Below are 13,237 nucleotides of genomic sequence, written 5' to 3'. Positions count from 1 at the left end.
TGTAATGCTAATAATAGACTGTTATGGTTATCATAAAAACACACTAGGCCTACACTATGACAATGCCTGGCTGCCACATTGCACTCTGAGGCCTGCAATTGTATTCAGGCTTTTATTCAAAGTTCCTTATCATCTCTAGGTGCACTAGGAAGCTGTCATACATATTGTGGCCACAGTGTGGCACACCAGCCTCACTCCCCTACTGGACCAATGCTGCTTATGGCCCATTGCATCTCTGACTGGACCATTGCATCTCTGACTGGACCATCGCATCTCTGACTGGACCATCGCATCTCTGACTGGACCATTAATAAGCTATTGATTGATTGATTTTAATTTGGGTAAAAAGTACAGACAGTACATCCCAGAGGATGTAAATGCATGTAAAGGTGTACTGAAACACTTGTTTCCAACGTGGTCCTCGTTGGTAGACAAAGAACAACAGCTATAGGCTACATGAATGAATGGACTTTATTGTCATTGCTACAGTACAGGTACCAAACAACGAAATTTAGGATGGGTGGCTCCCCTGGTGTTAGGAAAGGGAAAAAAAAAAAACTTTTAAAAAAAATCACAAGAAGGGAAGGAGCTGGTTTACATAAATAAAGGCTATGTACACAATCCACTGTAATATACTGTACAGATAGACGACTAGGGTTGTCATATTGCACAATAGTATTGTTTCACGTTATTTAAAGTGTCACAGTTTGCAGGCTTGAAATGTACATGTTTGTGCCTCAGCACTACACCTGATTTTTTCAGTCCAGCAGCTGCCATACAATCCGTCCAGACTGTCCAGGGCCCAGAACTTAGGTCTTTGCTGTGTTCAGGGCCTGGACGGCCCTGTGGTAGAAGCTGTTCTTCAGTCTGTTTGTCTTAGCCTGAAGAACAGCTTCTACCACAGGGCCGTCCAGGCCCTGAACACAGCATATGCATATGGTCTGGACTGAGGTCATTGCTGTGATGTAGCTCCGATACTGAATCGTTGAATTGGCTTTGGCAATCCATACCAATGATGTCAAGAGACTGCCACAGGTGTGGTGGGTCAGGTCACCTGGGGGGAATTCCATCTACGTCGCTAAAGGACAAGCCAGGCTTATTTTGATAAATCCCGGGAGATTTATATTAAAAGAAGAAGAAATCCACCCAAATCGCGAGACTTATCAAAATAAACCTGGATGCTATGCAACCAATCCTTCAGAGCAAACCTGGTAGCGAGCAGGTTTACAGGCTGGTTTAGGTAATACGCGCGTCAAAAATGTCTCACAGGCGGAAACTACATCCCGAACGACAGTTCCGTCAAGTGTCTTTTAGGAAATATTAGTTACCACTTTTTACGAGATAGATAGATAGATAGTTTGACTGTGTGATAGATAGATAATTTGATATTTTGAAAGTGTGATCGATAGATAGATAGATAAATAGATTGATTGTGTGATAGATAACTTGATATTTTGAAAGTGTGATAGATAGATAGATAGATAGATAGACAGATAGATAGATAGGTAGATAGATAGATAGGTAGATAGATAGATAGATAGATTGTTAGATAGATAGATAGATAGTTAGATAGATAGATAGATAGGTAGGTAGATAGATAGATAGATAGATAGATAGATAGATAGATAGATAGATAGATAGATTGTTAGATAGATAGATAGATAGATAGATAGATAGATAAATAAAAAAGTGTAAAAAATAAAATAAAAGCCAAGCAACCAAGCAGCGAATTATTTGAGCCACATTGACGGAACCGAACGCAAGCTGAAATGAGATGTAATCTTGCTTGGTGGAACAGGCCCCTGGTCAGCGCTAGGCCAGTAGGATCAACCCTGGGATTAGCAGCGCGTGTTGTGATGACAAACGTGACGTCACATCTTCAGTTGGGGCGGAGGCTTGAAGACAGTGGTTAGCTAGGCGAAGTCTCTTTCTCTACAATATAACTGTCTATATATAACTGTAACTGGACACACAGCTCGTATTAAACCATACATACATAATTCGCAGGCTCACTTATATTCACAATACTTTCGGACAAACATGGGGAGCTGCCTGACGGTCGGACCCAACGAAGCCCTGGTCGTGTCTGGTAGGTTAGCCTCTTAGCTAATAGTGGTTGTTTAGCTAGCTGGTCCTCCTATGTGCACGAACAGTTCTCCACTGAATGTGTGATTATGTGATTATGAATCAGTTGATTCGGTCGCTTATGAATTGTAAAAGATGCATTTTTGTACATTTACATTTGTTGAGCCACAAAGTACCAGAGAGTAGCTGGTTAGCAGTAGAGCTAGCCTGGGTGTTGATGCATTCACCCACACCCACTGAACTGAAGGGTTTCCATACTAGTAAGGTTGTAGCATGTTGTACAGTTAGCTGTGTAGCTCCAGTTGTCATTCAGATGTTGTGATCACCATTACGAGGCTGTCTGCCTGTCCAGCTAATCACATCACAGAGAGTTGCAGCCAGGCTACTAATCATGTTACTAATCTGCTCTCTGGGTCAGGATTCTCTCCTCCCAGCCAAGCAGCTCCATTATAACCCAGGTCTGGTGGTAACTAACCACCTCTATACTGGCAGCTAGATAGAGTGAACTTGTATGAGGCTTGTCACAGCTTGTTAACATGTCTCTTGTTACTAAGCTGCCTAATTCAATACATTTGATTATCAGAGAGTTATCACATGTATGTATGTATGTATGTATGTATGTATGTATGTATGTCGTCATGTCTCAGACATGGCTGTCAGCTGAGCATGAATAATACAGGAGCGGCCTCTGTTCCCAGTGGACACTTGTGATGCCTTGATGCTCCTCTGTCCTCAGGTGGCTGCTCGGATGATAAGACCTATGTGGTGGGAGGCTGGGCCTGGGCTTGGTGCCTCATCTCAGATACCCAGAGGTGAGGCTGCTGGTGATGTCAGTGTGGTGGTGTCAAATGTTCCTCACTAGTCAGTCTAATGTGACTGGAGCTCTGTGTGGATGATCAGATTTGGCCTGTATACATATATATATATATATATATATATATATATATATATATATATATATATATATATATATGTGTCTATATACTTGCTTATACGTATATATATATGTTACGGTACATGTGGGAATACGGTACATGTAGGAAAACTAGGGTTAGGGTTAGGTGCTACGTCGATTTGGTACATGCTGGCATGTCTAACCCTAATCCTATCCCTATCCCTAACCCCTAACCTTAACCCTAACCTTAACCCTAGCACCTAACCCTAACCCTAACCCTAGTTTTCCCACATGTACCGTGTTCCCACATGTACCGTAACATATATAATATAAACAAGTAACAGGAGAAATCTATAATTCTAATGGCTCATTAAGTTCTACAATCAACAAACCGTTTTGGGTAGAAAGTCTGAGGTTTTGAGATGCAGATCAAACTCATCTTCACAATCATATATCCGACACCCTAACCCTAACACGGTCATTTACATGAACACTGGTCATCTGCATCCAGGTGAGGAGAACAGAGTGAAAGGCTATTCCTCTATTTTGCGTAGCACTTTTCTGAGTGACCTAGATTGCGTTAATGAGTTCTGAATGTGTGTAATGGAAACATTGGCGTTCACTCTTCTGCCTTCTTGCCCCTATTTACTCCTGTCCACGGTGCTGGCTCTGTTTACTGATTGACCAGCCACCTCCCGGTGTTATCCCTCAGTAATATGGGATGTTTTGTAGTTTTGGTTTTGCAGCATTGTCTGACAGCCAGTCAATAAAGGCTTTTGGGGCATGTGAAGGAAGTGTGGACATAATGGTAGTAGAGCTCTCAAAACCATAAACTTTCCACCACGGAAACGTTTCACGACTGCCTGTCTGCACTGTAAAACACTCCACGTGACTGTACAAGTTTAAGTTACTTTAAGTCACGTGACTGTACAAGGATGTTGATGTGCAGGTAGAAAAAATAAATCAGTGTCTTTTTTCAAAGTGATTCCCATACCTCTCTATTCTATCACATGTAGGTATGCAGATCTTAGTTTCAGATTTCTATCTCATTTGTGTCACCTGCAGTGAAAGTAATTTCTTCCAATTGCCTGTAGGATTACACTGGAGATTATGACACTCCAACCCAAGTGTGAGGACGTTGAGACGGCAGAGGGGGTGGCCATCACTGTCACAGGGGTGGCACAGGTAATGAGACGGCAGAAGGGGTGGCCATCACTGTCACAGGGGTGGCACAGGTATGTTGAGACGGCAGAGGGGGTGGCCATCACTGTCACAGGGGTGGCACAGGTAAACAGTCACAGGGGTGGCCATCACTGTCACAGGGGTGGCGCAGGTAAAGAGCAGAGGGGGTGGCCATCACTGTCACAGGGGTGGCACAGGTACAGAGGAACTAAACACCTTCCCTAAACACACCCAACTTCCAGATTTTCTTCAGTGCTTCTCTTTTTCTTTCTTTTGTTTTTACGAGCCCATAAAAGCCCTCATCAGAGGACCTCAGTACTTTGTTTGTTGTATTTGTTTTTACATTATTTTTATTTTTTTTACAAGGTACTTTATTTATTTATTTATTTATTATTTTAAGTTTTACACATTATAAACATTTCTGGTGTACATGCTATGATATTTTTCATTTTAACTGATACAGTAGTTCTTGAGATTTCTTTTTAATCCCACCCCTCAGCTGCTCCTAGCACTCATTCAAGCTGTTTATGAAGTCTAACTCTCTCCTCTGTCTAACTCTCTCCTCTGTGTCGTCTTCAGATCAAAGTCATGACAGATGAAGATCTGCTGGCAATAGCTTGTGAGCAGTTTTTGGGCAAAACCGTCGTTGAAATCAAAGGTGTGGTTTTGCAAACCTTGGAGGGACATTTGCGCTCAATCTTAGGTGAGGCAATTTTCTTCAATATCCCCCTAACCCTAACCCTACTGTTTTGAGTTTTTGGACAGTCTGAAGTCAAGTTGTTGGTGTAAGTAAGCTATGTTCTCTGTAAGTTGTCGACATAAATCAGTGACTGAATCTATTGTCACTCATTCATGGTTTTTGCTAATGGGTAGCCTAGCTTTAGCTTAGGGAGTTTAAAAAAATGGTGCTGTCCATCGATTAAAACAATGTTCATTAAGTTAATCACAATAGGTTGTGATTTAAAACACAAGTTTAAAATGCTAGTATTTACTTGTATTTTTGGAGGGAGATAAAACAAAAACTTGTGTGGTGTTGGAATAAATAAATGCATGACAGACTGGCAGAGGAATCACAGTTCTTTTACTTTATTATAACATCTCAGTTTAGTTTTGATGATTTCTGAATGAGATTAGAATCTCTTAATTTGCAGAGTAACAAAGTCTCAGGGAGTGCTTGGCTTTGCCCACAACGTCCATAATGAATTGCAGACTTAATTAGCAGACAACCACATAAAGAACAGTTACAAAGTAACGTCTGCTAAAAAGTGAATGTAAACAGTAACATCTGACCCAAATGAATGCTACAGTGAGTAGGCCTGTTTGAGAAACTGACTGCCATAGTGTCTGAAGAGACAAAGTGAACAGAAAAGTCCCTTTTCACACTCTTAGTAGAATAAGATTATTTGAAACTGTGTGACCTTGTGTGACATGACTTAAGTCAAGCAAAAAAAAAAAATATATAAGAAAAGAAATTCAGACAAAAAGGCTCTATGATAAAACAATTTGTCCTTCAAAAAGCAAGACACTATTGACGCGTGCATTCTAAGTAAAAACCTCTATGCAAAAACACACAAAACGATTTGCAACCTGATCCACAACGTTCACAAAAACAGAGAGATCTCTGAGGCTCTTTGGTGAACGACCCAACACTCGTCGTTGGTCAGTAGTCCACTGAACGAATACTACCGTGTATGTCCAACGTATTTAATATTTAGGAACATGTAAGCAATGGGTCCAACGTATTTAATATTTAGGAACATGTAAGCAGTGGGTCCAACGTGTTTTATATTACTGAGAAAACTCAAAGGTTGCCAGAAGGAGGATTCGAACCCACGCCTCCAGAGAAGACTGCAACTTGAACTAGCATCCTTAGACCGCTCAGCAATCCTGGTTTGTGTTTACTAGTTGAGGTTCTGTAACAGAATCGGATCCTGACTTCCGTCTAATGGCTGTAGTTGTAATATATATATACAGTATATATCTTGGTAATATGATTAATTTGCGTGTTTACACTGACAACCCTAGAAAAAATACAGAAATAAATGTCTAAAACAAGTTACAACTCACCAGGCTTTCCTAGTTTGGGTTTGGGAAATCTTTTGCAAAAGCTACAAAGGGAAAACCGTGTGAGATTAGTGACGCCCCTCGACATCTAATGCCCTGCTCGGGCGGAGCGCCAAAAAAGACGACTCGCGTTACAACAAACAAACATTCTACTGGAAGGTTGCGTACCGAACATATCTAATAAAAGATTCTCCAAACCTCCAAAATAGGCGTCAACAAACCCATTTGGAAGTATGGCTAAGTGAGACTACAACACATGTACACATGTACACATGTAGTGTGTAGTTTGTGAACTAGATATATAATAGAATAGACTTTATTGTCCTTGTACAGTTGCCTATACAATGAAATTGTAGTGGTTCTTCTGAAGGTGCAAAAACAGAAAACATATTCACATATTCACAAACATACACATAACATATCACAAATATTACACACTAGACAATTAAAAAGCGAAAATGCTATAAAACAAGCTAAGAGACAATGAGGTCCGTGGTGTCAAGTGCAAATAAAGACAACAATCTTAAGAAAATAAAAACAACTATAAAAGCAAGCTAAAGACATGAGGTCAGTGGCGTTATAATACTATAATAATACTGTAAAAATATATAAATGTATAAATAGGCACTTAGAATAGAGGTATTGCACATTTCTATTGCACTTTTTCCCCTGAAGATAAACATTTATGAACATGTCTTATGTCTATTGTTCAGTGTTCTGATATGTAGTGTTATACTGTAGATATACTAACCCAGTCTCCCCTATGCAGGTACACTGACCGTAGAGCAGATCTACCAGGACAGAGACCAGTTTGCTAAGCTGGTGCGCGAGGTGGCGGCGCCGGACGTGGGCAGGATGGGGATCGAGATCCTCAGCTTCACCATCAAGGTGGGTCGGTGGCACAGCAGCACCATGGCAACGATAAGGCCAAGCTGACCTTTATTCTTTCAATGGTTTGCAGTGGCGGACTCAGGCTGTTTGAAGGGCAGGGGGGGTGAAAAGAAAAAAAGGGCACCTACTGCACAACATGGAACCCCATCAGTGCACATGGTCAAGTTTAGACCATTGGAAGGGCACCAATAGGGCACATCCTCTAATTTTGCCACTCAAAAGGGCACTTTAGTGCAATGTTTTTCAACTGTGGGGGCACATGGTCAAGTTTAGACCATTGGAGGGGCACCAGTAGGGCACGTCCTCTCATTTTCGCCACTCAAAAGGGCATTTTCGCCACTCAAAAGGGCATTTTGCCACTCAAAAGGGCACTTAAGAGAGACGTTTTTCAACCGTGGGGGCACCAGGAGGGGCAGTCGCCCCCCCTGCCCGCCCCCTGAGTCCACCAGTGGTGGTTTGTATAATTAGAATTAGGTTGTAGTACTACAGCTGTGAGTCAGCACTGTCAGCATCTATGGCTAATGAGATTGTGTTTGTGTTATCTGCTCTTCAGCGCAAGTGCGTCAATCAATTAGATGTTATCACATTTCATGACGGATGGCTTATTGATGTTTTTGTACACTCAAGATTATGATGAGCTGAAATTGTGTGTGTGTGTGTGTATGTGTGTGTGTGTGTGTGTGTGTGTGTGTGTGTGTGTGTGTGTGTGTGTGTGTGTAGGATGTGTATGATAAACTGGACTACCTGAGCTCCCTGGGGAAGACGCAGACAGCAGCCGTCCAGCGGGATGCAGACATAGGCGTGGCTGAAGCAGAGAGGGATGCTGGGATACGGGTAAGATGCTCTGTCCTTTGTGCTTATACCCTAACCCTCTCTTTCATTTTAGACTCTGATTTCCTATTTCTCTCTCCTGCCCTCCTCCCACTCTGTCACACACTCTCTTTCTCTCTCTCTCTGTCTCTCTCTCTCTCTGTCTCTCTCTCTCTCTCTCTCTGTCTCTCTCTCTCTCTGTCTCTCTCTCTCTCTCTCTCTGTCTCTCTCTCTCTCTGTCTCTCTCTCTCTCTCTCTCTCTCTCTCTCTCTCTCTCTCTCTCTCTCTCTGTCTCTCTCTCTCTCTCTCTCTGTCTCTCTCTCTCTCTGCCTCTCTCTCTGTCTCTCTCTGTCTTTCTCTCTCTCTCTCTCTCTCTCTCTCTCTCTCTCTGTTTCTCTCTCTCTCTCTCTCTCTCTGTCTCTCTCTCTCTCTCTCTCTCTCTGTCTCTCTCTGTCTCTCTCTCTCTCTCTCTCTGTCTCTCTCTGTCTCTCTCTCTCTCTCTCTCTCTGTCTCTCTCTGTCTCTCTCTGTCTCTCTCTCTCTCTCTGTCTCTCTCTCTCTCTGCCTCTCTCTCTGTCTCTCTCTGTCTCTCTCTCTCTCTCTCTCTCTCTCTCTCTCTCTCTCTCTCTGTTTCTCTCTCTCTCTCTCTCTCTCTCTCTCTCTCTCTCTCTCTCTCTCTCTCTCTCGTACAGGAAGCAGAGTGTAAGAGGGAAATGATGGATGTCAAGTTCCAGGCCGACACTAAGATGGCCGACTCAAAACGAGAACTGGAGCTGCAGAAGGCTTCGTTCAACCAGGAAGTCAACACTAAGGTCCGTAACCACGACTACACTAACACTAAGGTCCGCACCTCTAACCCTAACCCTAACTACAACCACGATCAAATCAAGTAACATTCCTCCAGTCTGCTAGAATGCTGTAGCTGCACTGCTCTCTTCAGGGGATTACTTGACGTTGGTGGAATGATGAATCCTTCCCTGGGGGTCTGGTGGTGGTTAGGATCTGGCGCTCTCACCGCCACGGCCTGGGTTCAATCCCCAGTCAGGGAACAGTCGTTTAGGGGCGGCGGTGGCCTAGAGGTTAGAGGTTAGCCGCCTATCAGTTGGAAGGTCGCTGGTTCGATCCGAGCATATGCCCTTGAGCAAGGCACTTAACCCCTAATTGCTCCAGTGACGCTGACTATGGCTGACCCTGTGCCTCGAGCAAAACATACCACATTCCTACAATTGTAACTGAAGTTGATTGGCGTGGCAACAAACAATTATTCTAATTCTAAATTCTAATGATGTCATACAGCCAAACCCTTTAAGCCCCAAACTGTGTGTGTGGAGCGTTGGAACAGCCAACTGTGTGTGTGGAGCGTTGGAACAGCCAACTGTGTGTGTGGAGCGTTGGAACAGCCAAACTGTGTGTGTGGAGCGTTGGAACAGCCAACTGTGTGTGTGGAGCGTTGGAACAGCCAAACTGTGTGTGTGGAGCGTTGGAACAGCCAAACTGTGTGTGTGGAGTGTTGGAACAGCCAGACTGTGTGTGTGGAGCGTTGGAACAGCCAAACTGTGTGTGTGGAGCGTTGGAACAGCCAACTGTGTGTGTGGAGCGTTCTCTAACCCCCCCCCCCCCTCTTCCAGAAAGCGGAGGCCCAGCTGGCGTACGAGCTGCAGGCAGCCAAGGAGCAGCAGAAGATCCGTCTGGAGGAGATCGAGATCGAGGTGGTGCAGAGGAAGAAGCAGATCACCATCGAGGAGAAGGAGATCGACCGCATGGAGAAGGAGCTGATCGCCACGGTGAAGCGGCCCGCCGAGGCGGAGGCCTACAAGATGCAGCAGCTGGCGGAGGGACAGAAGTGAGTCAGCCGTTGTTGTTGTTGTTGATGTTGTTGATGTTGTTGTTGTTGTTGTTGTTGTTGTTGTTGTTGTTGTTCTTTTGTCATATAGCCTCACTGAGACCCATGTAATTCATCTCTGATTCAACACTGTTTTCTGTGACACAACAATATTTTCCTTAGTATCCTGGCCTCATATGACGCTGCCACATGAGCAGCACAGTGTTTAGTGTTTTATGTGACTGTGGCAGTCAGGTGAGCCCAGTTTACCTCCGGCTTCACAATCAGAATCGCTTTTATTACCCAATCATAAACCCAATACACAAGAGTCATAAACCCAACACACAAGAGTCCAATTCTCTGGCTTTGTTTCCTCAACATTGGCATTGCAGCATCAAGACACAAAAAAATCACAATAATAAAGTTAAATAAGTAACAATAACGTGACGGCAGTAACCAGTCGTACTACAGTAGAGTCACTCACGTTGACGTGAGTGTGTGTTGTGGTGTGCAGGGCAAAGACGTGAGTGTGTGTTCTGTAGGATGATGTGTTGATGTTCTGGTGTGTTCTGTGCAGGATCAAGAAGGTTCTGACGGCGCAGGCCGAGGCTGAGAAGATCCGGAGGATCGGGGAGGCGGAGGCCGGGTCCATCGAGGCGGTGGGGAAGGCGGAGGCGGAGAAGATGAGGCTGAAGGCTGAGGCGTATCTGCAGTACGGAGAGGCAGCGAAGACCGCCCTGGTGTTGGAGGCCCTGCCCAAGGTAAACACCCTGACACAGCTCTGTTTGACTTCTACGTTTGTTCCCTACATGACAGTAGTTATCGGTGACAACCCCCAACCAGAGATTCCCAAGCGTTTGTTTGTTTGCTCCAGGCCCAGCGGCAGATGGCAGATAATCACTGTGTTAGATAATCGCAGTGGCAGGTCATCTTAACTTACTCACAGGCTAGAGTTAGTTTAACGTATGCTGTGTACACGTCATGTGATCTGTGAAATACCTCCTATTCAGATTCAGAAAAACATCTGTGTGGCAGCCGTTCCTAAAAAAAAAATACAACAGACAAGATAAAAGACTGAAGATATAAATAGCGGATTCACTGACGCCACACACACACACAGTCCCCAGGGTGAAAACCAACCCAGCAAAACACTCTGTCATCACCCAAGCACTCTGCACCCGAACAAGATGTTGGACCAATGAAACACATGAAGCACTTTATTAGCATTGCACTCCCTCCTTCAACAGCCCCCCCCCCCCCTTCAGCAGCTGAAGCATCTTGCACAGACTCTAGACTCGAGCTTACTATGGATAGGTATCTAAACCTAGAACCCTAACCCTAGCCTACTATGGATAGGTATCTAAACCTAGAACCCTAACCCTAGCCTACTATGGATAGGTATCTAAACCTAGAACCCTAACCCTAGCCTACTATGGATAGGTATCTAAACCTAGAACCCTAACCCTAGCCTACTATGGATAGGTATCTAAACCTAGAACCCTAACCCTAGCCTACTATGGATAGGTATCTAAACCTAGAACCCTAACCCTAGCTTACTATGGATAGGTATCTAAACCTAGAACCCTAACCCTAGCCTACTATGGATAGGTATCTAAACCTAGAACCCTAACCCTAGCTTACTATGGATAGGTATCTAAACCTAGAACCCTAACCCTAGCTTACTATGGATAGGTATCTAAACCTAGAACCCTAACCCTAGCCTACTATGGATAGGTATCTAAACCTAGAACCCTAACCCTAGCTTACTATGGATAGGTATCTAAACCTAGAACCCTAACCCTAGCTTACTATGGATAGGTATCTAAACCTAGAACCCTAACCCTAGCCTACTATGGATAGGTATCTAAACCTAGAACCCTAACCCTAGCCTACTATGGATAGGTATCTAAACCTAGAACCCTAACCCTAGCCTACTATGGACAGGTATCTAAACCTAGAACCCTAACCCTAGCCTACTATGGACAGGTATCTAAACCTAGAACCCTAACCCTAGCCTACTATGGATAGGTATCTAAACCTAGAACCCTAACCCTAGCCTACTATGGATAGGTATCTAACCCTATGACCTGAGGAGAGGGGTTAGAGGTCGAACCAGGGTGGAGTGGGGGGAGGAGTCCAGCGCTGTCGTCTGCCTGCTGCAGGTCTCTCGCAGGTAGAGGGATGACTGCTGCTGCTGTTGCTGCCTGATGATTCCCCCCCCCCCATGACCTCTGACCTGACAATCTTCCTTATCCCGATTGGCTCTGAGCCACTTTCACATTCCCGTACCAACAGGTCAGGCAATCACTTGGGATGCTCTCTATAAAAGTGTGTTATAGTCCCATATATATATATATATAGGGCCGGTTTCACAGACAAGGCTTAAGCCTAATCCTAGACTAAAAAACATCTTCAATGGAGATTTTACATTGAAAGTGTGATTTAGTCCAGGACTAGGCTTAAGCCTTGTCTCTGAAACCGGCCCATAGTGTTATAGTCCCATATATATATATATATAAGAAATAAAATACATTAAGAAAATGTTTGTTCCCAGATTGCAGCCAAGATCGCCGCCCCCCTGGCCAAGACCAACGAGATCGTCATCCTGAGTGGGGAGAACAGCCGTGTGACAGGCGAAGTGAGCCGCCTCCTCGCTGAACTGCCTGTGTCCGTCAACGCTCTCACTGGAGTGGACCTGACCAAGGTAAGCATGGGAGGGGCCTGACCAAGGTAAGCCTGGGAGGGGCCTAACCAAGGTAAGCATGGGAGGGGCCTAACGAAGGGAAGCATGGGAGGGGCCTAACGAAGGGAAGCATGGGAGGGGCCTGACCAAGGTAAGCATGGGAGGGACCTGACCAAGGTAAGCATGGGAGGGGCCTGACCAAGGTAAGCATGGGAGGGGCCTAACGAAGGTAAGCATGGGAGGGGCCTAACCAAGGTAAGCATGGGAGGGGCCTGACCAAGGTAAGCATGGGAGGGGCCTAACCAAGGTAAGCATGGGAGGGGCCTAACCAAGGTAAGCATGGGAGGGGCCTAACGAATGTAAGCATGGGAGGGGCCTAACCAAGGTAAGCATGGGAGGGGCCTGACCAAGGTAAGCATGGGAGGGGCCTAACGAAGGTAAGCCTGGGAGGGAAGGAAGGAGTCAGCCTGGCTTCAGCAGTGATACACGTGCAGGAGGTCATTCATAGGTAAAAGGCTGGTCTATTGCTGCATTTATATTGTTCTATAGATATTTGAATCCTGGGGCATGGGGCATGTCAATCAGGTATTTGAGTCTATCGTGAAGAATTCGCAAGTCAAGTCAGCTCTGTATATTCCATCTGCCCTTCTTTCACCTCACTGAATACACCCAAGACTGCACCACATTGTCAGCAACGTTATCTTCCTCTCACACTAGCATTGATATGACTGTTTCTATTCAACAGATCCCTCTACTTCAGCAGCTGACCGGTGCTCAAGCCTGAAAACAATCAACTCCTCTCTCCT

General features: G+C 44.7%; 1 protein-coding gene across 1 annotated transcript; it reads left to right on the top strand.

The window, feature by feature from the left end:
• Positions 1–2,040: 2,040 nt before the first annotated feature.
• LOC308173823 (flotillin-2) lies at positions 2,041–13,237 on the top strand (the record flags this gene model as incomplete). Its single annotated transcript, XM_080548882.1, has 11 exons — positions 2,041–2,089; positions 2,822–2,897; positions 4,075–4,165; positions 4,742–4,865; positions 6,996–7,114; positions 7,838–7,951; positions 8,619–8,738; positions 9,555–9,769; positions 10,326–10,509; positions 12,303–12,452; positions 13,177–13,237. The coding sequence occupies 11 exons, from the start codon at positions 2,041–2,043 to the stop codon at positions 13,213–13,215; spliced, it is 1,281 nt and encodes a 426-aa protein (XP_080405008.1). The 3' UTR covers positions 13,216–13,237.

Source organism: Nansenia antarctica (assembly GCF_963989245.1).
Source record: "Nansenia antarctica genome assembly, chromosome: 19".
NCBI classification, from domain to species: domain Eukaryota; kingdom Metazoa; phylum Chordata; class Actinopteri; order Argentiniformes; family Microstomatidae; genus Nansenia; species Nansenia antarctica.
This window is presented reverse-complemented; position numbering and strand designations above follow the sequence as displayed.